The sequence below is a fragment of the Ammospiza nelsoni genome, chromosome Z, assembly GCF_027579445.1.
Source record: "Ammospiza nelsoni isolate bAmmNel1 chromosome Z, bAmmNel1.pri, whole genome shotgun sequence".
In the NCBI taxonomy this organism is placed as follows: Eukaryota; Metazoa; Chordata; class Aves; order Passeriformes; family Passerellidae; genus Ammospiza; species Ammospiza nelsoni.
Window position 1 is genome coordinate 50,894,608 of NC_080669.1, and position 23,984 is coordinate 50,918,591.

A 23,984-nucleotide genomic window follows, 5' to 3' on the forward strand; every position below is an offset into this window, starting at 1 on the left:
CTATGGCTATACATGTACCATGCAAACACATTGCCATGCCAGGTACTCCATATTACATTTTTTAGGATTTGGATTCCAGGAACCTGTCTGTAAAAGGTCAATTCTTTTGAACTGAAGTAGTCTTGTCAGAGCCATGATTTTAAAAGGGTTTAAATACTTTAAAAAAATTAAAATAAGAAAAACAAGCACAAAATCCTAGTCTTTTTTATCAATCTCACCCCACCATCCTGCAATGATGTAAATGCAATATAATTTGCTAGGACTACACTTTTTTCAAAGGTTTTATTTTTAGTAGATAAAATGCATATGCATGTTTTAAAACATTTGAAAACACTGAAGAAATGCTCAGAGAAATAAAATAATCATTATCACATTTACAGCTATATAGGGATTTGATTTTGTTTAGACTAATTTTAGAACAGTTGACAGCAAAAACATCAAGAAGTTGGTCAAAAAACCCCAGTAAAACTACAGATTTGTTTTCCCTCAGCTTTACTTGATTTCTGAAGAAACTACACAGACTTGTGCAATATCATCATACTCGTATGTTCTCTTCAAAAATGTGTCTGTAAGTCTTAGGCCAGAGACACTCTGGAAGGGGAAAATATTTATAAGAGTTATTAGAAAGAGCTGTTAACATTATAAAACATCTATTTTACAACAAAACTGTACTAATGACTTACCTGCAATCCCTGCACTGAAGACAACAATGTAAGTGCAAGATGGAGGGATGAACTTGGGTGCAGCTTTCCAAGTTGCCTTCCTGAAACTCCACACCAGTGGATGGAATTAGTATTGCACATTTCTAAAACCAGATCCATAGTCCTTTCACTGCTAGAGGAAATAAAAAAACAAGAATAAACCTGTGGGCTTTTTTAAGCATTCAAAGACTGAAGACATCTAAAAGGTTGATTATTATTCATGTTACTACTAATCAAGATTCATAAATAATTATAAGGTGGCAAGCAGTATTTATTGTGATGCACAGTAATTCAGCTGCAGACAGGTCTCTTTGACACAAGCATCCTGTTATGGGTTTAGAAATACTGGATAACACAATACTTGGATGGACTACAAGCTTTTCATGAGAAGTAGCTGCAGGACAGATACATGCTTTAGTCTCTGGGCTCAACGTCTATTTAGAATTACTTCATTTAAATGTCATTCTTGCAACCCTAAAATGAGTTGTGATTTAAGTATGAGGTACAATCGTAAATAATATTGCAAACAGATGCATGGAATTTCTCTGCAGAATTTTGGCCTATCTCCCATTTCAGTACCATATTAACAGATCATGATATAAGATTTTTAGTTGTAGTTGTTTACTTGAAATTTTTTTTAGTCTCTGTGTTTCAAGTAGTTTTGTGTTGCCACAAATCATAGTAAAGACCAGGTTTAAGTAGTTTCAGGAGGAAGTATGGAAACATAAAACAAAACCAGCCACAACTCACCCACTCAAGAAAAATTAAGAGAATCACATGACATTGTTACCTGCAGTTTGTTATTTTACATGTAATGTCAAAAGGTTCTTCCAAATTTACAGTATCTGGTATTGTCTCCAATGAAAGCCTTACATCACCGTAACCAGGAGCCTGGGAAGGAACAAGAATGTGTATTCTCAGATATTGGATAGGGAAATTGAAGTTTTTACTGAAGTTTTCATTTCCTAGAAGATGCATGGAGTAAGACAAACCTGCAGAAAGAAGATCAACTGTGCTTTTGATTAGTATGGAAATCACAACAGTTCCCCAACTGATGAACACCTTCACAGGTTTAACAATTCATCAGATAAGGATGATCTTTATTATTACATTTTCAGGAGAGTTTAAATCCTTAAAATTTGAATAGCCGTGTACAGTTCCTGAGAATGTCTGTTTTAATCTAAGGCCTCTGTTAGGTAGATAGCAGATCTGTGCAGAGACCACCAGTAAAACTTCCTTACATTCCATCCTAAGAAACATTCCCACTATTCCATCCTAAGAAAACCCACCATTATTCCATCCTAAGAAACAAGAGAAACTGCTATTTCGGTCCTCTCTGCCTCTGCCAAAATAATTAATTGTCATCAGTTAGAAAGTCACACAAAATGAACACTTATCAATTATCCATGAGCTAAACACATCTCATATGGTCTACCAGTAAACTTATAGTAAATAACTTAGTACCAACCAGGGCTGATTCAAATAGTCGCCTGCAGATCACAAAGCATGTTTAGATTTTCAATCTCCACAAATGATAGATAATGAGGGAAAAATAGGGGGAAAATCTCTCCTGCCTTCCGAGGCTTAGTTATTGTATATGTTTCAATTCTGCTAATAAAGGAATGTTGTAGTGAAAGTTATAGTTACAGTGTGATTGAAAGATATTTCCAAAGCAGTCCAGAAAGTCAGTGATTGACAGGCTAGGAACAGGTTTTAGTCACATTAAGTTTGCTACTGACTAATGACAGATGACATTTCAGAAAGAATATTAAACTGGACATTAGAGTAAGCAAAGGGATGTCAAACCAATGGGGACTTAGATTAGTCAAGCAATAAGCACTTGGAACCTTGCAGGAAAGAGAAGTAATTATTCAGCACTGGAAAAATGCAGATATATTCAACTGTATTAGGTGAATGGAGGAATTGACTGGAACAATTATACGTATGATGATAAACAACAGGTAGTTTTCCATTAACATTAGGCTCTTCTTTAACCAGATACACATTAAGAAAAAAAAAACCAACAAACACAAACCTACAACAAAAACAGTATTTTAGAGAATAAACTTAGCATCAACTGACCAAGTCAAAACAGGATCAGAGTAGATGAGACCTATACCACACCATATCTGTGCAACTCAAAAATGAGACACCTCCAAAAACTCATAGTTGGAGGCGAAAGCATTGAAGTAACAACAAGAGGAGTAACAGGTTTTATCCAGAACTGAGGTAATTGCTCAGGTTATGGAATCAACTAGACAATTTCCCACTTGTGCTACTCAAGAATGATGCTCTTTAACTTCAGACTGGTTCTAGTGTGGTCCTGTATTGAATGCCTGTGAGCATGTGGAGCACCTTTTGGCATGTTGTGGACACCTGCCTGGTTCATTGTCTCCAAAGAGACTGTAGTTGTGAATTCCAACACCAAGCTGCATTCAAACAAACAAACAAAAAACACTCTCAAAAAACCCAATGAAGAAAACAACCAAACGTACAAATTATGGTATGTGGATACTTGTTTCAAAGTATTTCTGTATTCCTGATCTGACCTGTAACTAGGTCAGTTCCCTAAATTTTCCTCCCATTCCAAACCATGACACTTAGGTAAATAGGTAATAGTAGAGATAAAATTCTGGGCCTGGGTGGGATGCAATGGTTATAGTGCTGGCAAATGGATTAAGAGGAAAATGATTAAGGGTGAGGTCAAGAAATTAAATAATCTGATAGCACTTACAAAATGAGGGGAGAAAAGAGGGAGTTACACTGCAACTCAGAAGAGAAAAAAACCAACTACCTGCTGCTTTTCTAAAGACAGATGTTCAAAGTTCACAACATAGCATTTTTCTGTTAATCACAAGGTACAAAATTATGCATGACCAAAACTAATCCTGGAGTGTTGAAGTGTGTGCTTCACATGCAATTCTCAAAGGTTCAAATAAAAGAGAGGCAGAGTTGTGGAGGGACAGAATGTAAGAGAATAATGCAGAAGGCAATCTCACCCCTGAGGAGTTGCAGCTGTATTAATCACCAAAGATTAGGAACAGGCCTGCCCTTAATAGGCCACAGCTGTGCCCAATAAATAAGAAGACGAGTGCTACATGAGAGTGGGTTAGCTGGTTGAGGACAGAGTTGGAGTTTGTTGGCTGTACTGTGAAGAAGAAGGTGTCAGTGCGGCAAGGAGATGCCCATGAGAAATCACTGAGAAGGTATAGAAGATTGCAATACAATGACAACAACAGAGTGAGACAATATTGATTTAGGGAGGGAAAAGCAATGAGAGAAAAGATCAAATGAAAATGAAACCATTTATTGTTAAATATAAGCAACAAGTTTCAAAGTAATAAGAGGAACTAAGTTTAAGGAAAAGGGCAGTTTCTAATTTCACGGGTTTATACACACATTCAACACCTCAATTAAAAATCAAGACACATTTCAGTGACTTAGTTACTTTTCAGTGACTTTCTTGTGAATTTCCAGGATCTAAGTTTGCTTGCCTAGTTCCAAGTCAGTGTGACTTGCCCACAGAACTGCTCAATGTATTAGCAGCTGGGGATTGGGGCAAAGACTGTAAACTTAGACTGAGATTCAACTGTCAAAGTTTTTTTGACTACTCTTCTGTATCTCTCTCACCATCCTCAAGTGAGAAGATGCAAACCAGGTTTAAGCATTAGATGACTGTGGAGCTGACTTAAGCAAGATAGTAATTACAAGTCAAAATTCAAGAACAATTTATAAATCAACTAGAATAGGACAGACTCAATAAAAACTGTGAATGTGAAAGATACGTAACATTATCCATAAAAAAATGTAACTCCAATCTAAAATATCTGTATGAATGTGGGAGCAACTTCCATATCAAGAGGTGGCACATTTAAAGAGGTTCTTTTGTCAGTCTGTTGCCAAATGGTATCCAAGCAGTTAATTTTACTCTAACAAATGTAATTTGCTACACTGGTTACTAGATTCTGACAAAGTTATCACTTCATTAACTTATTCACACTTCACTGAAGAAATACATGAAATAACTCTTCAATACCTATAGAAAAGTGTGAATAAAAAATGAGGTTCAGAAAGTAAGCAGCTTGTCCTTTTCCAAGTCACTACTAAAACTGTTCATTGAGTTTCCTTAAAAATGTCAAGTAAAATTAATACCTAAGTTAGACTTACCATTCTTTGGAGCTGGCTAGTTTGTAGCCTTCCTCGTTCACCCAGATTAGTTTTCCATACAATGTCTAATTTACCAATCACTGTTACACCTTTTATTACTCCAGCTTTCTCTGCAAATTCTTGCTTTGGTTTTAGACAGTATAAGTATTGACGTGTATCCATAGGTTGCAAGTAAGTCCTTGCACCAAACGTGGACTCACTGAAATGAAAAAAAAATTAGGTCTTAATTTAAACAGATAGTCTGAAGATTGAGAACCCGACTTTTTTCCCCCATCCCCCACAAGTTTTATTGTGTATGCATAGTTTGATAATGGTAAAACACATAGAATATTTTTTGTTTTCACAACAGAAAAGATTTCTAGAAAATATGTAGCACCAAGGACCATGGAGAAATCAAATTACCTGTTCTTCTCAGCCAGAGAGAGGAATAGCATAGAACTTCTCTCTGCTACATTATAATTAATTATATGCCATCTTAGCATTTAAACAAAAATGCTGGTCATTTTTCTTCTGCTATTTGTTTTCCCTCACAGTAAATCTCAATGTCATGAAACTAAGATTCCTGTTCAGGAGAAAAACCATTACAGTGGATGCAAACACTTGGTAAAACAAAGCTTCATTATGCTGCAGGTGAATCCTTCAACAGGCAAGGAGAAGACAGAATTTTCACTTCAGCCCCTACTGCAGAAGCACTGAACCATCACCTCCAAAAACCCAAGCAACTGCAAGGCACAAACAGCCAAAGTTAACTTCACAAGATCTTGTATCCACTGTAGTCAGTTATTATGGTGTTTAATGAAATTAAATTTATTTTATTCCAGCAGGAAAAATTTTTATACTCTATGACTACATGAGAGTGTACCACTGATCCACTCTGAGTGGTGTCTTGATATATCATGATTAGAACAACTGAAAACAATAAGCAGTTTACTGTTCAGGAAGCAAGGATTAGTCAGATGAGTCCTGTAAGGCTAAGTATGTACACAAAGGTCAGGTCAAAACCACATCTGAGTTAAATTTTACATAGGAGATACTGAAATAATAGTATGTTTTCATGTTATGTCATCATTGTTACAATTTATTTGAGCATTACACATGATACTTCTCTATTAAGTAGAATGATAGATTTTTAAGAATAGTTTCTATACAAAGAAAACAGTAACAAATTTTCCAGTTGAACACAGGATAGGATTTTGAACTTTTTATGCAAGCAAAGACATACAATCCTCCTATTATAGACAAATGACTAATACTTGTATCTCTTGAAATATTAATATGAAGCATTTCAAAATCAAATTTCCTGAATGTAAGCATACCTTTCCCCTGCTGTGTTAACTGTGTTCAGTTCTGCAACATTGTACATCATAGATGGCTCTAAAGAAACCTTCTCCATAAACATTGGAGAGGTAGTGATATTCTGAATTTGAGCTTCCAGAAAGACTTCATCTGTCTGAAAAAAATCAAAAGTTCCAGTTCATGAAAATATGATTAGTGTTACTAAAAAGAATAGGCAGTCCTATTGTTAAAAAAAGTCACACATGTTTAGTTCATGCCTGCAAATCAAATCAATTAATGCAAGAAAAAACCTTAATCCCAGTAACAATAGGAGCAAAAGTGTTAGTCAACAGGTATCTTGCCAAACAATGGATGTGGGATAATTTTGCTGTGTTCTAGCTATTGCTTATTTGTAATGCATTAAATCACCACTTCCCAAGACTTTCATCAACTTAATAGCAACTCAAGCTTTTATCCAAATTATTTAAAAAATGGAATAAATAGTAAGGAATTGCAGTGCACAAGAACATGCCAAGCCAGATCACTAGTGCATCAAGCTGTATAAAAAAATTAAAGTAAATGTGTGTGTTTTTCTTTAACTGAAGTAAAACAGTTCAGGTACATGCTCTGAGCTTTTATTATTAAATACCAGCATTCTAGCTAAAATGCAAAATCCAGCCCCTTCTCTCACTCAGCTGCATCATGCCAAAGGTTACCAATGTATATGCATCCAACAATTTAACTGGTGCTCTACCTTCAGAACATCTGAAGCTAATGCCTCAAGGTGGTATTGAAGAACAAATTCTAGTACAAAAATGAAAGCTATAGACTGTTAAACTTCTGAAGATCAAGTTTAACAGTCTATAGCTGTTAAACTTCAGAAGTTTAGAGAAGCTTTTGCCTCACTAGAGAAGCTTTTGCCTCACTTCTTTTGTGGAATTGCAGACTAGTGAAGTCACTTTCCATGTCTAAAAATCTCAGGATAGAATAATAATGGAAGACTCAGTCTATTAGAGATACAAGTCCCCAGAAAAGTGAAAACCATAATTAAAGAAGTGCCAGTTAAAAAAAGGGAGATACCAAATTTGCATTTACAACAGTCACTGATTCAGGCCATTGGATTTAGTGATTCTTCTAGGTCCCTTCACTAAATTAGGGACCTAGAAAAATAAACTAAATAAACTAAAATAGTTCATTCTACAGATTCAAATTAAAGCAGTTTGAGTATTTCGTTATGATAAATTTTAAGAAAGCATTTTGTGGGGAAGGTGGAACAAAACTTAAGAGTTTCGTTTTGATCAGTGTAAATAAATTATTCTTTATACAAATGGAGTCCTGCTTGTAAATTACAAAATAAAAGTGTAACAAAATAGCCAAAATATGTTTAGTCTCAAAAAATTGTGTTAGAAGGAGAAATACAGAATGGTTGTGTAACTTTTTATATTGCCTTATAAACAAATTAAATACAAAGCAGCATCTATACAGTAATGAAAACTGTGCAACCTCAACAGGTTACAGAGACACTTCATGCTTGTAGGAACTTGAAATAACCCGAACGAAAACATGGCTCTCAGTAATCATTACTACTACTGCCTGACTGCCACTTGAATTGATACCATTTATATCCCATAAATCCATTGCTCAAAGTTTCCATTTACCCAAATTTTAGTAGTTTTCAAAACAGCAACCATAGGCAGAAGTTTAAAAAAGCTAATTTGAAAGGGAAAAGAAAAAACAAGCAGCATAATGAAAAAGCAAGTTAGTTTTGTGTTATTCCTAATTTGGTTTAGTATTACATATTAAAAAAAAAAACAACAAACTTGTCAAAATATGCAGTTTATTTTAGTACAAGGCACGCCTTTAAGTGAAATCATACTGCAGAAGTAACTAAGTAACTCAATCAACTGTTACATGCAGTTAAAATTGTGAAGTGCAGTTCCAACTAGCCAAAGGAAGGAAGACCATCCAACTGCTGCTCTCTCCTCAAACCCACTGTCTCCAACCAGATGTGAAAAGTTTTCACACAGCTTACACAAGCAGTGCTGTAGTGAAACCTACATCTCCATGGGTCAAAACCAGAAACATTTTAGAAGGAAATAAATTCTTTTTTCAAATAATATATATATAATAAAATTTTCTTGAGGTATTTTATTGGAGGACCCCCACAAGAATCTGGAGGTATCAAGTTCTAGTTTCAACAATGGGTATTAAAGAAAGAGCTAACCATTTAAATGATTATCTGCACATATAAAGACAAGAACACATCCCTTTATGACACGCAGAACAAACATTGCTTTTCCATTATGTTTGTAAAGAATGTCAATAACGAGCACAGAGATAGTTAAGCAATTAAAAAAGCATACATATTTATAAAAAAATAAATAAAAATTACCACAGAACTGAGGTCACTCTAATGGGAAAATAAAAAAAAGAACACATTAGAGAAATTAGGGTTAAATGTTAAAGAAAAAGGAGGCTAACTTCCAAACAAAATGCATTTCTGCATTTTTTTGCACCATTTAAACAAGATAGCATTAGTAAGACAGAAACAAATAAAAATGGATGCAAACAAAGATGACAACTACATTTCTAATAACTTATATGGTTACATGATTTACTAGCTTTGCTTCAGAACCAATCCAAAGTAGAGCTTAAGGCACACAAGTCACAGACAAGATATGGTAGAATAAACTGACTCAAAAAAAAAAGAGAGTTAGTTTTTTGAGTAAGTTTAAAGTTTGTCCTGAATTTCAATCCATGCAATGGGTTGTACATGAAATGGAAAAACAGTCCTTGTCACGTTACAGATAATTTTAAGTATCCTCATATATAATGTCTCAAAAATAATATGGTAATGTGTCTTAGAAAAGCCACTATGTTGCAAGTTATAACAAAATTTGGCATAATATCAAGAAAAACTCTTTTTAGAATATTCATCAATCCAAAAACCCAACTTCAATTGCAAACTTTGTTGTCTACCTCCCTGTGCATGCCTGCAGGAACAGAACCTTTTATAGTGCCTTTTTTCAAGGCACATTAAAGTCAGTGAGAGAGTAATTCAATCCCGGGATTGCAGCAGGTTAGGGCAACAGGGCATGTGTTCTGTGTATAAATTTCAGTGATCAACTTCATTTGGGTGCTATTGCAATATAAGCAATAAGCAAGAAGATTAAGGTTCAGCATCATTCCTTGTCTTAGAAGAAATTAAATTATGGATTATCATTAGTCTATTAATAGAAATAAATTTTAGTAACAGACATTATGAATAGACAGCATCACATCCGTAATCTTAATGATAAAATAAGTTTAACTGGTTAGTCAACCTTTAGAGATCTTTAGTTAACTAATAACTGACACGTACCATTTTTTTCTCCCCTGGTCTCAAGGACAATAGTCAGGATAAATTTTGTGGTGCTTTCACAGCAATGTAGCATCACACACAACAGCTAACCATACTTATTTCTAGGTATTTCGAAGTTAATTGAATTCCATGGTCACTTTATATACTTTCAGAAATTAGACAGGAGTGCTACTATACCAGTTTGCTAGGCAAATGGAAATTGCTCATTTAATATCATCCAAATTAATTTTAATTTTTTTTTCAATAAATTGAATGGGTAAGATGGTAATGGGAGTTGCATAAATTCATAACCAAGAAGAACAAAAGGTATCAAAGAGCCTCTTAAAAATTCTATAGTGGAAAAGAAAAAACGCAAAAAAACCTCCAAAACCCAAACCCACATGCACCAGCTCAAAGAGCAAAGCTTCTCATAGATTTTTACCATGAAGAATTGGTAGCTAATTAAGAGTTAAATAAGACCCTTATCAAGACTGGTCAGTATAACTACTATGAAAACCATAAAAAAAAAATTATCTATGTAAAAAGTTTGCCCAGAATTAACTTAGAGAAGTGCTTCATCACAAACTTTACACATGAAGTATAAAGAGACAGGACCATTTAAGATATCAGTCCCCCTTTTCGCTACCACATACTTTACAGCTGAAACAATAATATAATCCACACACTAAATAAAAGATATATTTTGCTCCCAGAGAAATTACTTCATTTCTTAGAATTGTTTTTCTTCTTAAATCACAGCAGAAGAAATTTCCAGACATTCTCACTTACAGATAATAGTAGCTCTATAAAGGGCTCAGCCAGTGCTATGTGTTTATGCTCCAATCCTGCTCAGGTACCTCACACCTGGTCAATGTACAGTTTGAAACCTGTGGCCTAAAGATATATACCAAATTCTTCCCATAAAGAGACAAAGGCAGACATGTATGTATGTCCAAATAAATATGCAAGACATATATAAGGTCATTTAGTTTAGAAGCACTTTGTGTAACTGTCACAAGCCTAAAACTTAAATTACTGAACTGAAGGGTCATAGTTACATAGGGAAGATCTAAATTTAAGTAATTTAAATTTAAATTTTCCCCACTCTGATAAACTGTCATCTCCTTTATGAACAATTAATCTCTCTTACAGTAAGTACTCTATTGGCCAAAACGTACAAGCAATAACTGAAAGTATTTGAGTACACGAGAAACTGGAATACATGCAAAATTGTTAGTCAATTACATTAAGATCCTGACATCTCTTTTGCCCTTTATCAAAAGCCTATCTATTTTTAAACTATGCAATATATATCTATGACTGTTTTTCCATTAGAACTGATCAATTTTCTCAGAAAGGTGTACTTACAAAGCTCTTTGAATTTAATTTAAGTAACAAACCCAGCATGCCTAAACAAACCTGAATATACACAGTTCTCACCTCTGCATTGTAGAATTTGGTTTTCACATCTAGTGGTTTAAGAACCTGAATGAAATGGAAAAAAAAGACAGATTGACAATTGGTTTTTCAGACATCTTTGGCACAGACTCTTTTGAAGTACCAGGTTCTCTTACTAAAAAGTGTTATTTTTCTTTTTGATCTTACACATAGCAGGTGCATATATGACAGAATCACTCAAGAGTATATCCTAGCTGCTTCTTATTTATGCACACTTGACTGCTTTCCTACTAAGCAGTCTCCTCATACTGAAAACAAGTAATTCTCCACCCAAGCACTGACCTCTTGTAAAACTGCCCAAATCCAGTGCTCTAAGTAGATCTGCGTGTTTGAAATAACACTATATCCATCCTTGGTCCTGCATTTGCTTTCAGCTGTGAGCAAGAACTATTTAACATTTACAAGTCTTTCAGAGTTTTGTAACAAAAGTTACTGAGGGCTTCTCTAAAAATAAATGAAGCAGAGAACTATCCATTTGCTTAGCTTTCTTAGCCTTCACTTCCGCCTTGAAAATTGAATGGTTTCAAGAAATTAAAGAAAATAATAATATATAAATTAATAAATCATATTCATCTCATGAGATTCAATCAGTAAAAGACGAAAACTCAATGATATAAAATATGATTATAAAGTGTTGGTTCTTAATGCTTGAATTTTGTGCATAAAGCTACTGCAGTTCACACATTCAAATACGAAGCATATATAAAGTGATGTAACTGAAAGAAATAATCTTCTATCGCACTTGCAAGAAACCAAATTTAAATTCTGTTTCTGAAGACACTTGTTTCCCATTACAAAGGAAAACTGTTTTTGTTTGCATATCACTGCATCCTGAGAGACCTCTAATGTTCCAAGCTGTCAACAAATTTTTTAGCACTGAAGAATTCAAGATCAAAAAGTTGTCTTCACAGATATTTCATCATTTTAAAATGCATAAAGTTCAAATCTTTCAAGTATTCATAATTATCTTTCTCTAGTCAAAAAAATGAATAAAAAATTTAATTTAGGTCTTTGTTGAAAGATGATTTTTTCTGTCAAGTACATTTCTTCAGTGAGCTTATAAATTTCCCAACATGCTGAATTTTTTCTCTCTCTTCTGGTAAACAGTCTTTCCATTTATTGCAGTAAATTTCAATTGGCATTTCAGTAAAATACAAAAAATTATTGTGAGGTTCAAAACCACCCAATCCTAGAAGGAATCATTTCTTCTCCATGAAAACATAATCCTGTTAATTACTTAGAGAAAGCTTTGGAACAGAACGGCACTATCAATCAGTATAAAACTACATATATTGGTTTAAAAAAGAAGCTGATTCAAACCAAGTAACACCAGTTCAGCTTAAAAGATGCTGGAAAATGTAACTGAAAAATGTGAGAATCTGTAAAAGAGTATTTTTTTATTATAAAATAGCTACTGACATCTCAATCACTAGCAGCCATGAATTTCTGTTGTAAAGACACAGTTCAGTTTTCTGTAAAACTCCTTTTTGTTCATTCTCAGGTTTCCTACTGGCGTCTCTATGTCAAATTTAAAAACTAACAGCCAAAATTCTCAGTGCAATGCTTTTCTCATAATGGATTAGAGTATTTATAAGGAAGTGTATGTATACTTATGTTTCAATCTTTGAAAGGAGGGCTTCACATTTGAAAGCTAGCTACAAATGTTCTGACAATTCAGTTTCCTGTGCTGAGTTCAGCTGAAAACCATGGCAATTAAACATGCATGCAGAACCCCCAAAAATCTGCACAAATAAGTTTGCATACAAAATCCAAAGGAAACAAATCTTGTATGAAGTTCTGACAAGAAGAACATTAGGGAACAGAGAAAAGACGAGATCTGAAGCTTGCACATGCATGTGTAGGCAATCATAGAAAGCCTAGCAGGGACAGAGAAACAGAACACTCAACAAAGGAAAAGAATGGAGAAATGGAAAGGGAAGTAATGTTATATGGAAAGCATGACAAAGCACACAAAGATGAAAATTAACCTCAATAAAGATGAAGAAACTCGAGAGATGCTAGTTTCAGAGAGAGGGCAGCACAAAAATTTATATGGAACCTAAGATTGTCAGGATATACCTTTGATTAATCAATACCTGTCATTTCAAGGCCCACGACTACTAACAGCACTCAACTGTTCTTTCTAAAACATGGCAATTTAACCTTCTAAAGACTGAAATTTTTTTTTTTCTGAAATATCTAGATAAATACTAGAAAATAGTGAAATACAATTACCCCATAGTGTCATAGAATATCCTGAGTCAGAAGATAACCACAAGGACATCAAGTCCAACCTCCAGGAATATATGCCTGACAGCATTGTCCAAATGCTTCATGAAAACTGTCAGGCTTTGCACTGTGACCACTTCCCTAGGCAGACTGTTCTGGTGTCCAATAGCCCTCCGGGTGAAGAACCTTCTCCTAGTATCCAACCCAAACCTCCCCTGAAACAGATTTAGGATGAAACTATATGCTGCTCCTGCATTAGCAGATGCTCTGTCAGAGTATCTAAAAATGTATTCAGTCAAGCATGTCATGTAATCCTCCATCCCATGAAGATTAGTCACCAGTATCCAAGTCTCAATATATTTTTCTAAAAAATTAAACATCCATGAAATACACATTAGTCTCTTTCTTGCCAGAACCAGCCCACAGATTAGTTTCTTCCTTTCCTCAGTCACTCTTACTGCAAGTCTTGATACTTGTCTGATGGAAGAACAGGTTTAAATTCTGTCGGTATCAGATATAACACAATAGACTTCTTTCCTTAAATTCCTCTAAAAACCAAACTATTTAATTCCAGTTTAATATGGTTACACACACCAAAAGAAAAACCAGAATTTTACAATACAAGCTCAATGACTGGATGTATCAAAGCCAGAATGAGCAATACTTGTTCTGTTTAAAAATAGTCATGGAACTGTCTGCTATAAAAAGGGACTATTTAAGAGCACATCTTTTTCTCAATAAATTAGTAAAAGTTATCAGATGCAATATTTATTAGTTCTGAGATGTTTAACTGTGTGGTAATTGGAAAACACCAGTTTGTGTGAAGTTTGAAGCAGTGGCTCTTAATGGTTCACTTTGAAAAGGGAACAGATTTTTGGTACATAAAAGTGCTTATGAAGTATCAAATGTTTTAAAATGTGTCTTCTAGACTCACACGCTTATTAAAAGTAGAGTAAAATACTTCATGAAATACCTGAAATTTGAAGAACTTTCTGAAGTACATCTTCTCTCCAGTCTGTGTAGTATAACTTACTGCACAAACTAAGCTGAAAAAAACAAATTTAAAAAAAAGCTGTGTTACTTTAAATCTTGTGCTGTTTCAAAAGCAGAATAGCATGCATACACTCCAGTTTCATTTAAGCTCATTTACTAATAGAAAAAGTTAAAATTTTACATGTGTGTTCCTATCTCCTTTACTTCATGATGGATCACATCATCAATGCAACAGTCAGGTTTAAGTTCTGCCACTGCAGCACTAGAAGCTGAAAGATTCAAACGCTGAGAACTTGTCTGAAGATCAGCCTGGGAACGGAAAAACAAAGCATAAGTTAGAACTACATCTGTTTAACTTGTGTTAAAGAAAAGTAACTTATGTTATAAAGTACAAGGTCTTACTGTGCATTGTGTACCCTACATGCTTTCACAGATATTGTAAGAGCTCAGTTGGTCAGAACAACACCAAGGCTGTAGGTTCGAACCTTGTGTGGGCTACTGACTTAAGACTTGGACTTACTCATCCTTGTGTAAGGATGAGTACCTTCCAACTCAGAATATTCTGTGATATTCTTGACTCAGACACCTTCTGGGACATATATTATGAGATACTTACAAAGCTAAAGACAAGCTGTAAAAAAGCTATATATAAATAGTCCAGTCCTTTACCATACAGCTTAAAAATTGCTATTTCTACATAGAGTTACACAATGACTTCTGTAATTTTTACTCTGCTTTATTTTTCAGTAAACACAAAACCCCAAGTCTCTAGAAAATAATTAATATAATATACAGATCAGTGTATGCTTCACAGGGAATTGAAGATCTCATTGAAAGTGAAGGCAAGTGAATGTAACTCCATTTTTTAGCTGTGGAAGTTTTGCTACACCAATTGTTCAGAGAAGTTTTAAATAGAAGGGTGTATGTCCAAAGAAGGTCAGTGGAGGTGGGGGTGTTTAGTCAGGCGAGAAAGGCTCAGGAAAGGGACTTTACTGCTCTCTGCAACTACATGAAAGAAGACTATAGCCAGCTGTGAGCTGATCTCTTCTCAGAAGTAACAAACAATTGGAGCAAGAGGAAATGGCCTCAAGTTGCACCAGGGGAGGTTTAGATTGGATAGCAGAAACAATTTCTTCACGAAAAGGGTTGTCAAGCATTGAACAGGCTGCCTAGGGAAGCGGCTGAGCCACCATCTCTGCAGGGGACTGTGCAGACGTGGAACTTAGGGACACAGTTTAGCAGTGGACTTGGCAATGCTGGGTTAACACTTCCACTTGGTCACCTCAGAGGTTTTTTCCAACCTAAACACTATGATTCTGTAATAAATCCATTTTTTTCACACAATCCTAGTTTTCCATTTTAATCTTTGAAGAATTCTATAATAATTGCTATTTTTATGCAATTATTAGAGAATTATATTTCTATTACAATAATTCTATTCTTACTCTTTCCAATTTCCAGGTATATTTTCTAGATTGGAAAAAGGGACATATATTTCCTACAGTCTATGTATTAGCATTAAACATACAATATATTGTCAGAGAATATATTAATTGTGTTTTATTTTTTTATAAATATTTTATAAGTGGATTTTTCTTCACTTACCTTCACAAGTATGTCCTTGACAACTTGATTGCTATCGTTGTGCACACTAATGTAACTACTAAATGTCTCTCCCAGAAATATATTTCTGTATTTCAGGCAAAAAAAAAAAAAAAAAAAGATTTTTTTAGTAACAGTTATTAAAAACCAGAACATTTCACTGAAACATTTTTAAGTTCACACACATACACATTTGCCAGATCAAACTGCAGAAGACAACTGGCATTTGCATACCCATACTTCTGAAATCATCCTTCTAAGACAAACAGTTTTAAAAGAGAACAAATCAAAATTTTTTCTAGCTAAAAGCCCAGCAGGAATAAGAAGATGGATTTCAGTACCCACAAAAATCACAGTAGTAAACTCTGTTAGTATAACACATGATTTATAGTAGTGCATTATCTTAGAAATTCACACACAGTTGCAAATCTCTTTCAACTTTCAATGCATATAAGGTTCAGTCAGGCTACAGACAAGAAACATCAGGCAGAATATACATATATATTTATAAATCGAGCCACATATTATTTTTTAAATGACTGAACATCTTGTTGCAAAACAATGGTACTCAAAGAGAAAGAGAAGTATGAATCCTAAACCAAATTAATCCTAAACCTTGCATATTACAGTTAGAATCATTTATTCTTACCCAAAATTTTGAGGCAAAGTCAGCATTTCTCCTAACATCAAAGTTTCAGCCCCCTTTACAGTAGAAGGGTCATCTTTCATGAGCTGGTTAAATAGATTACCTGTAAAAATATCAAGTTCCTATTAATTAAATATTTGCTAAGTGCAAAGTTTTGTCTACATTTAAGTTAGGCACGTAATCACTTACTCAGATGTAGTTTATTTTAGATACATTTCTTTTACAATAAACTTGTTTAGAGATGAAACATATATCCATAAGCCTGTTGGTAAGTTATAACTTAACTTCAAGACACTTGTGTCCAATAATTTACTCAGTATATACACACTGAAGTGCACAATCCATTGCTCAAATTAACACTGAATTTTGAGAGAAATTCCATCTAAACCACATCACATAACAAAAGTAATCAACCTCACTTACTTTCTTCCCCTGTTTGCTTTTTTATTTCTACACAACCCTCCTTCTTGAATCTTTCCTATGACTCTCTTATACTTGACTTCAAGACTTCAACTATTTCTGGGACATAACCCAGGCATTTCCAATTCATGACAGCACACCAAGCATAATGCACCTCAAAACCGGTGATTATTGCAAGATTGTTTTTCCACAGAACATTCATGTGTTGGTTCTAACCATCAGGGCCTTTTTGCCAAATTAAAAAAACATATATAGTAATGCCAAGCTTTCTCCACTTACACATTTCTCTCACAAAAATGCATTTCAGTGTGTATATCAATTGCTCAGACTTTGAGGTCATGTGTTGGTTTGAGTATCATCACCAATCTTTCAGAGATACAAGTCAAGAGCTATATGCACCTTGGTACTTTCCCTTAACTATTACCAAATATTAAGTATATTGCTGTTTCAAGTAAGAGTCTATGGGAGGTCATGACTCCTCCAAGTGTTAGATGGTCACACTATATGTAAAACACACATAATAATCAGTCAGTAGAAAAGACTTGCCTGGCAAATCTCTTTCTTCACAAGTCACTGGAATATTAGTGAACAAGGTAGGTTTGGTTAGCCTCATCACTGCAAGAATAAAAAAAAACAAAAAGAAAAATTGGTCAATTAAACAACTATTTTTAATTTTGTTTTTCAACTTCCACAAGAAAAACAAAAACCACCCAACAAATCACTACCACCAAATAAGTCTCAGATTCAAAAAGAATCACATGGCCTTTCGCAATACAAAAAAAACCTCCCTGCTATTCTAAGATCCAAGAATGTCATTGCTTCTTCTTGCTTTCTATCCTGGTGAACTAACCTACTCATCTACTACTTTCAATTTCATATGCTAGAGGTCTTACACTTGCTACAGCATTAAGTGCTTTGTGGTCTTCAGAAGCGTGTCCATTTCATTTGTTTGTAGACTTTTCCAGCTTAAGTGCCTATCCTGTGATCCTTGCTGCCCTAGAATGGGACATGACGACTCATATGGACCCTTTCAGTCAAACACCAGTCTATTAGAAATTGCATTTACATCTCAATCTATAGCACTTTCACAAGGTAGAGTAACAATACTAAAAGCCCTCATTATTTATACCACTGCTTTTTCTCTAAGTCACAAACTTTAACCTCAAACCAGTAAAACCAGCACAAAAACCTCATGAAAATATAACAAAGCTATTTTATTGATACTGACAAAATCAAAATCATTAATACTTTCCTATTAAAAACCTGCTACTTCCAGAAAGTGGTGTTTTAAAAGGCTATTTTAACTCACACTCAAAATTACATTATTTTCACTTAAATGACAGATTTAAGGTGCTACTACTTAAAAAAATTTCTCCCTCTTCAAATTTACCAAAGGCCCTAAACTTACATATAGCTTATCATGAAGGCATTCATATAAAACAAAATTGAGCATTTGTAATCTTGTGTTACTCTGAATATGTAAAAACCGTAAGGGCTTTTTTCTTTGAAACTTAACAAACGTAACACCAACTAAAACTAAAAAATAAACCAAAAGGATTTCTCTTGATTGCAACAAGTTAATCAATACCTTTGCACTGACACAGTTATGGTGGGTTTATTTTTATTGTACTTTTGTACAGCTATTGTATCTAGCATTCACTGTTCCCAGTGGTGGAAAGTATTCAATTACTTTGTCAGACATTTGGGTACAGTGGCTCATCTTGGTTCACAAGAACTTATGCTACCATACAGCAGACCTATGCAAATTAGCACTGACAAAAAGAATTCTCACTTTTCACATGAAAAAAGAGAGAATACATTCTCTTTGCTATGGTGACCTTTGAAGACTTAGAACCACGAGGTATATTAAACAAAACCCAAGATATATAAAATAGAGTAAACAGTGAACCACATTCAACATTGAAAATGACAAAGAAAAGATACTGAATTACACATGCTTATGAATTAAGCATTCCTCAAAGCGAACGAAATGAGAGCCTGGATTTCAGCTTGTATCCTGGTGGTAACCAAGACTGCAGTAGTTCTGCAGAGCAATCAAACATGGTGTTCACTCTTACAAGACCTCAGTTACCAGCTGAGGTGCTCACAGGTAGCAGCGCATCTACCATTGCTCACATATGAGCCAACCCAAAGCAGCACAAAGCTGGCACCTACAGTGACAACAATCTCTCCTTCTGTTTAGTAAAATGTTTGTTTAGCACTTTTGTCGGTATATCAAATTAACATAGTGAGACTGTATTACTGGCATTATCAAATTTTATTCAAATTCATACTATGCCTGTATAACTAGTATTTGCTGTTTCTAAAGGAAAAGTTAAGTCATGTTTCAGAAAATAAATATATCACAGAATGAAGTCAAAACAAACTATGATAGATATATTATCATATTTATTAGAAGTACTAAATTATTGTTAGAAAATGTATCATCTCTTCCAAGATCCTAGATACAAAATACATTAAATAGAACTCAGACCACACTGCATTTTATTTCATTTTATCTTCAAAAATGCTGATGCACAAAGTTTAGTTACGAATAATGCTGAGCTCAGAAATATACTGTCAGCAAAAAAATTGACTATATAGGCTTTAAAACTCATAACAACCCTCAGCTATACTGCAGTTAAAATGCAGTCTAGAAAGCATTTTGCATCAGTTTTGCTAAGTAGTCATATTAAATGTCACAAACATCTCAAACATAAATATAAGACATCTACAAATGTCTTAAAATTCAGTCAAAGTTTGAAAATACATGTCAGTGACTCAAATGGAGAAATTTTTATCTTAAAAATTGTAATGCCTACAATAAAATATAATTATCCAACACAAGGGTGTTATAAGAATGTTAAGTTTGAGGGGGATTCACTTTTTTTTTTACAGAGAGATCCCTGTTATGCTTATGCACACTTTGGTGTGAGTGGCAATAATGACAATCTAATAATCTACAAATGCTGTTTTCCCCCTTTTCCAGATGCTACAGACCTTGACCTCCAGCTACATCAAAACTATCTAGAATTAGTAGGAGTGCAAATGCATAACCTTGCAGTCATATTGATCCCAGTTTAACTTCTCTACTGACCCTCCAAAGTTTCAAATGAGCAGGGACGGCATGACCTTGGAACACTTCATTCTTTTAGAAGACAAAAAGTCATCCTGAACTCTGCTTTTTATGACCATAAAAGGCATTCAAATTCTCAAAGAAAAAGAGGTTTCAGATAGATGTCTCATTTCTTAATTTCCTCACTTTTACCTGGAAGCTAGTGTTTTCTTATTCCCAAATATAATTAGAGACAAAAGAACAGAAACAACAGGAAAAGAAATTATCAAAGGCATAAAGCAGCAATTACTAAGTTGTTCGTTATTTTTCAGCCCACAGCTTCCACTGAAGCTATCACTAATACTTCTGTGAAAATATAGCTAACATTACTAAGACAGTGCATATATCCCACATAAAGTTTGTATTTCATGGGAGGGATATGCCATCATTAAAAAATTTCTAGACTACTTTCAGGAGATAATCAGATCTTGAAAATCTTAATGTCAGTTACAGCTATTATAGCAATTATTACAACACACTTAAAAACATCTTTCCTTCTCCTAATTCCAATGAAGCAGAGAGGACATACTTTGCTTAATTGAAAGCATTAATTTTATTATCTGATATAGCTTGCCACAATAGTCTGGAATTTTTACTTCAGACCACCAAGGTAGAGAAAAGCTATAAAACAAAGTACTAAGCCAAAGAGAAATTTACTAATCGTAACAGAACTATAAGTCTTGAGGCAAAACAAAGTTAAAGAAATACATCATTATAGTTAGAAAACCATAGCAAAGTAATATAAGTATTCTTACTGTTAATTTATCAGTTTTCTAATGTCTATACATTCTAAAGTGTTTAAAAACTTTAGTATTTCTGACAGTAATGTTATTATTAAATTACATCTGAAGTTATAAACTAAATATAATTCCATATTTATGTACAAGTAAATTCATTTTATCTGTAAGGCTCAGCTTTTCCCTGAGAATATTTCTAACATATTCACAGTATAATATATCACAGAAAATCCATATCTGTCCCACAGATCTTTGGATAGTAGCATTGCAAGATGGCAATTCATTCTGTTTAATGAGTCTATTCAATTTTACCCATATGTCCTCCAAATTCTGGTTTTTACAAAGAGACTGTTCAATTGTCCACTTGGCTCTACAAAATGCATGCAGCTTTAGTCTTTCCAAATTATTCTGCAGTTCTTGAGATAAAGGATGAATCTTCTCTCTGAGTTTAGCTCTAGGGAGAGAGACACTCCAAGACCTTTTCAATTTCTGTTTTCCATTAGGTGGTGGGTCTCCTTGACAGTCCAAGTTAATTGCTCTGTGAACAGCCTGTGCTTGGATTAAAGTCGGACCATGTTTCGTGCTAGAGTGAAATTCAAGGAGATTTTTTGTGCAGTCATAATCAGGAGATCCTGTAACATATTCTGAAGGTGTAGAAAGCTGTTTCAATTCTTCCACTTCCTCACAAGAAATAACAGGTGCCTGCTTTATTGGTTTGAGGGGAAGTCTGTGTAAATCATTTGGAAACCAGGGTGCAAATCTTGGTAACTGGCGAATGGGAAACTCCTTCACTGCTGCTTCTGCAAATTTCTGCAGTTTTATTAGATCTCTCTGATGTGGTTGATAGTGCAAGACCACTTCCATGCTTGAACAGAAGGAATCCAGTGATTCTTAGGAAAACAGTCTCTTTGATTCTTGTATCTAGACTGAAACATCTTATTTACAAGGATTTCCTTGCCCCTTGATGCATAGATCAGTGGAAAACAGGACCTAAAGCAGAAGTATTATAAAACAATGAGATACTACCATATTAAGACAAACATTGCTAGGATATTTTTCAAGAAATAGGTAGTAAAAATACATGAGATATATATCAGAACATTCCATTTTATCTCGGCTGAACATTACTGGCTGTATTCCATCATTACCAGTGTAACTTCAGTACACTAAACATTATCCACGTGCTCACTGCTTACTCAAAACAGTCCTTTTCCAAGAGAACTATTTTACTGTCACCATCTCTCATACTTGCCATCCATCACTATTCTGGTCATATTGTCTTGATGCATGCTAAAAGACACACAATTACTTCTGCCTATTTTCTCAAATTTAGCAGACAATTTTTTAAAGTGTTTTACTCCTCTATATCAGCACTTTTAGCAGAGGCACATAAAGTAACTAGAAAACATATATGTTACAGAAACCCTTCCCAAAATAGTGCCAACTGATACAGTAATTTTTAAGGTGAAAAGTTAAAAGGGAAGTGTTCTAGGCAAATTAAAGGTGCCTGCTTTCATTTTGTATCAGAACTACACATTTTTAGCCTCAAAGCTTCCAAGCATTACACGCAACTAAGCTTTAATTCTTAAGGAACTGATAATTTCTTAATTTATTAGACTTTTGCTTAATAAGCAACTTATTAAGTTGTCAAAGTCTTTATATTTCCATACAAAGATGATATTAAATTCAGAAGCATGGTGAAGGGAGAACTACACTATTATGAAACATACATAAAACATGCACAGTGTTGCTCTCCTATTTCCTATCCTTCTCCCCCTTTCCCCGTGCACCCACAAAAATTTTGCAATCATTTCACAATCCCGAATGGAGAGCAGTAACACAGATGATATTAAAATAACAAAATCTAGGATTGCCACTGTGAAGATTTTATTTAATACAGTCACAATGCAAATAAATCCCCATATTTTCCCCACTTCTACAAAAACTACAACCTGGATTAAATTCAATACAAAACGAAGGATGGCATTGGTTTCTTATAAAAGCAAAATGATCCACCATAAAGCTTTTTACTTTGAATTAATTACTACCAAAACACATTTGAGAGCTGCCGATCTTTCACGTTTTCATGTTTTTTGCCCTTATTGCATGTGTGTATATGTACACGAAAAGAGCTTGTTGGGCTTTGATTTATGGTTAACAGATTTTACCAGCACATGGAGACATCATTAAAAACTTTGTCCAGGAGAGTTTTAAAACGAGAAGATGGTCTCTGAAATCACTCATACCTGCACTACTTTATCCACCTGGGCAGTCTCACTGATCTAGAACGCTTGCAGAGGTGAGATTCTAACAGCTCTCCATTACATGTACATAACTAGCAGCATTTATGATTCAGAAATGATCAAATTCTTCACAGGGCTCTCTTGATATCTACATTAATTTTGGAGGCATGCAAGTGACCTACACAATTGTATTTTCACTCTGTGATCCCTGAATCAAGGAGGTAAGCCTCGTAATTGCACATTAAGCATGAAGTGAAAAGGGCAATAGCCATCCTAAGAGAACCAACTGTGCTGGAAAAGACGTCTGAGATCATAGAATCAGCGTAAAACCGAACACCACCTTGTCAAATAGACCACGGCATCAAGTGCCACGTCCACGTTCCTTAAATACTTTCCAGGACGGTGACTCCACTACGTCCCTGGGCAGCCCATGCCGGTGTCTGATCACCCTTCCTGCAAAGGAAGCCCTCCTAACGCACAACCTAAACCTCCCCTGACCCGGTTTAACACTGTGTCCTCTCGTACTGAAAAACAAACAAACAAGAGGCAGCAGGAGAACTGGAAAGGAAATTATAGCTGAACATTTTCTTTGAAGCTTTATGCAAAGCACTGACACAGCCGGGCAGCCGCGTTGAGCCCCTCACGCCAGGTGCACACCCTGCGGTGAGCGCAGCACGGTAGAGCGCTACCTTGTGCCCTCGGGCACGGCAGAGCACCCCTCAGCGCTCCTTTATGCTTTCGGGCACGGCAGAGCAGCCCTCAGCGCTGCCTTGTACCCTCGGGCATCGAGCACCGCGGCCCCTGAGCGCCGGGCCGCTCCCCGCTCCACCTCCTTCTAAACCGGGGGGAGAACCACCCTCGGCTGCGGATCAGACACGCAGTTTCACCACTGAATCGGGGCCGGGAGGGCGGCAACCGGTGTTGGCCGCGCTGTTGGTACCTTTCAGAGCCAGCAAATGCTCCTGCTTGGGCTGGTTGACGTCCATGGCCTTCACCCCGCAGGATGGCCGGCGGAGCGGAAGGCGCCACGCACACTGCGGCGGTGGCAAGCACGGCCG

The 23,984-nt window shown here is 35.2% G+C and overlaps 2 protein-coding genes across 5 annotated transcripts; both read right to left on the minus strand.

The window, feature by feature from the left end:
• Positions 1-263: 263 nt before the first annotated feature.
• TRAPPC13 (trafficking protein particle complex subunit 13) lies at positions 264-23,957 on the minus strand. Of its 4 annotated transcripts, none has more exons than XM_059492225.1 (13): positions 23,867-23,957; positions 17,378-17,446; positions 16,415-16,514; positions 15,769-15,853; positions 14,345-14,472; positions 14,144-14,216; positions 10,924-10,968; positions 8,536-8,553; positions 6,185-6,318; positions 4,869-5,067; positions 1,492-1,592; positions 684-831; positions 264-591 (listed from the first exon to the last, which is right to left on the minus strand). In XM_059492225.1, exons 1-13 carry the CDS (start codon positions 23,910-23,912, stop codon positions 493-495), a joined length of 1,245 nt encoding a protein of 414 aa, XP_059348208.1. In that variant the 5' UTR covers positions 23,913-23,957; the 3' UTR covers positions 264-492. The 4 variants fall into 4 exon arrangements, with proteins under 4 accessions (XP_059348208.1, XP_059348207.1, XP_059348210.1 ...); XM_059492224.1 differs by having other exon boundaries at positions 684-834; XM_059492227.1 differs by lacking the exon at positions 8,536-8,553.
• SHLD3 (shieldin complex subunit 3) lies at positions 20,476-23,939 on the minus strand. The gene is made up of 2 exons (XM_059492230.1): positions 23,867-23,939; positions 20,476-21,673 (listed from the first exon to the last, which is right to left on the minus strand). The coding sequence occupies exon 2, from the start codon at positions 21,545-21,547 to the stop codon at positions 20,798-20,800; it is 750 nt and encodes a 249-aa protein (XP_059348213.1). The 5' UTR covers positions 21,548-21,673; positions 23,867-23,939; the 3' UTR covers positions 20,476-20,797.
• Positions 23,958-23,984: the final 27 nt, after the last annotated feature.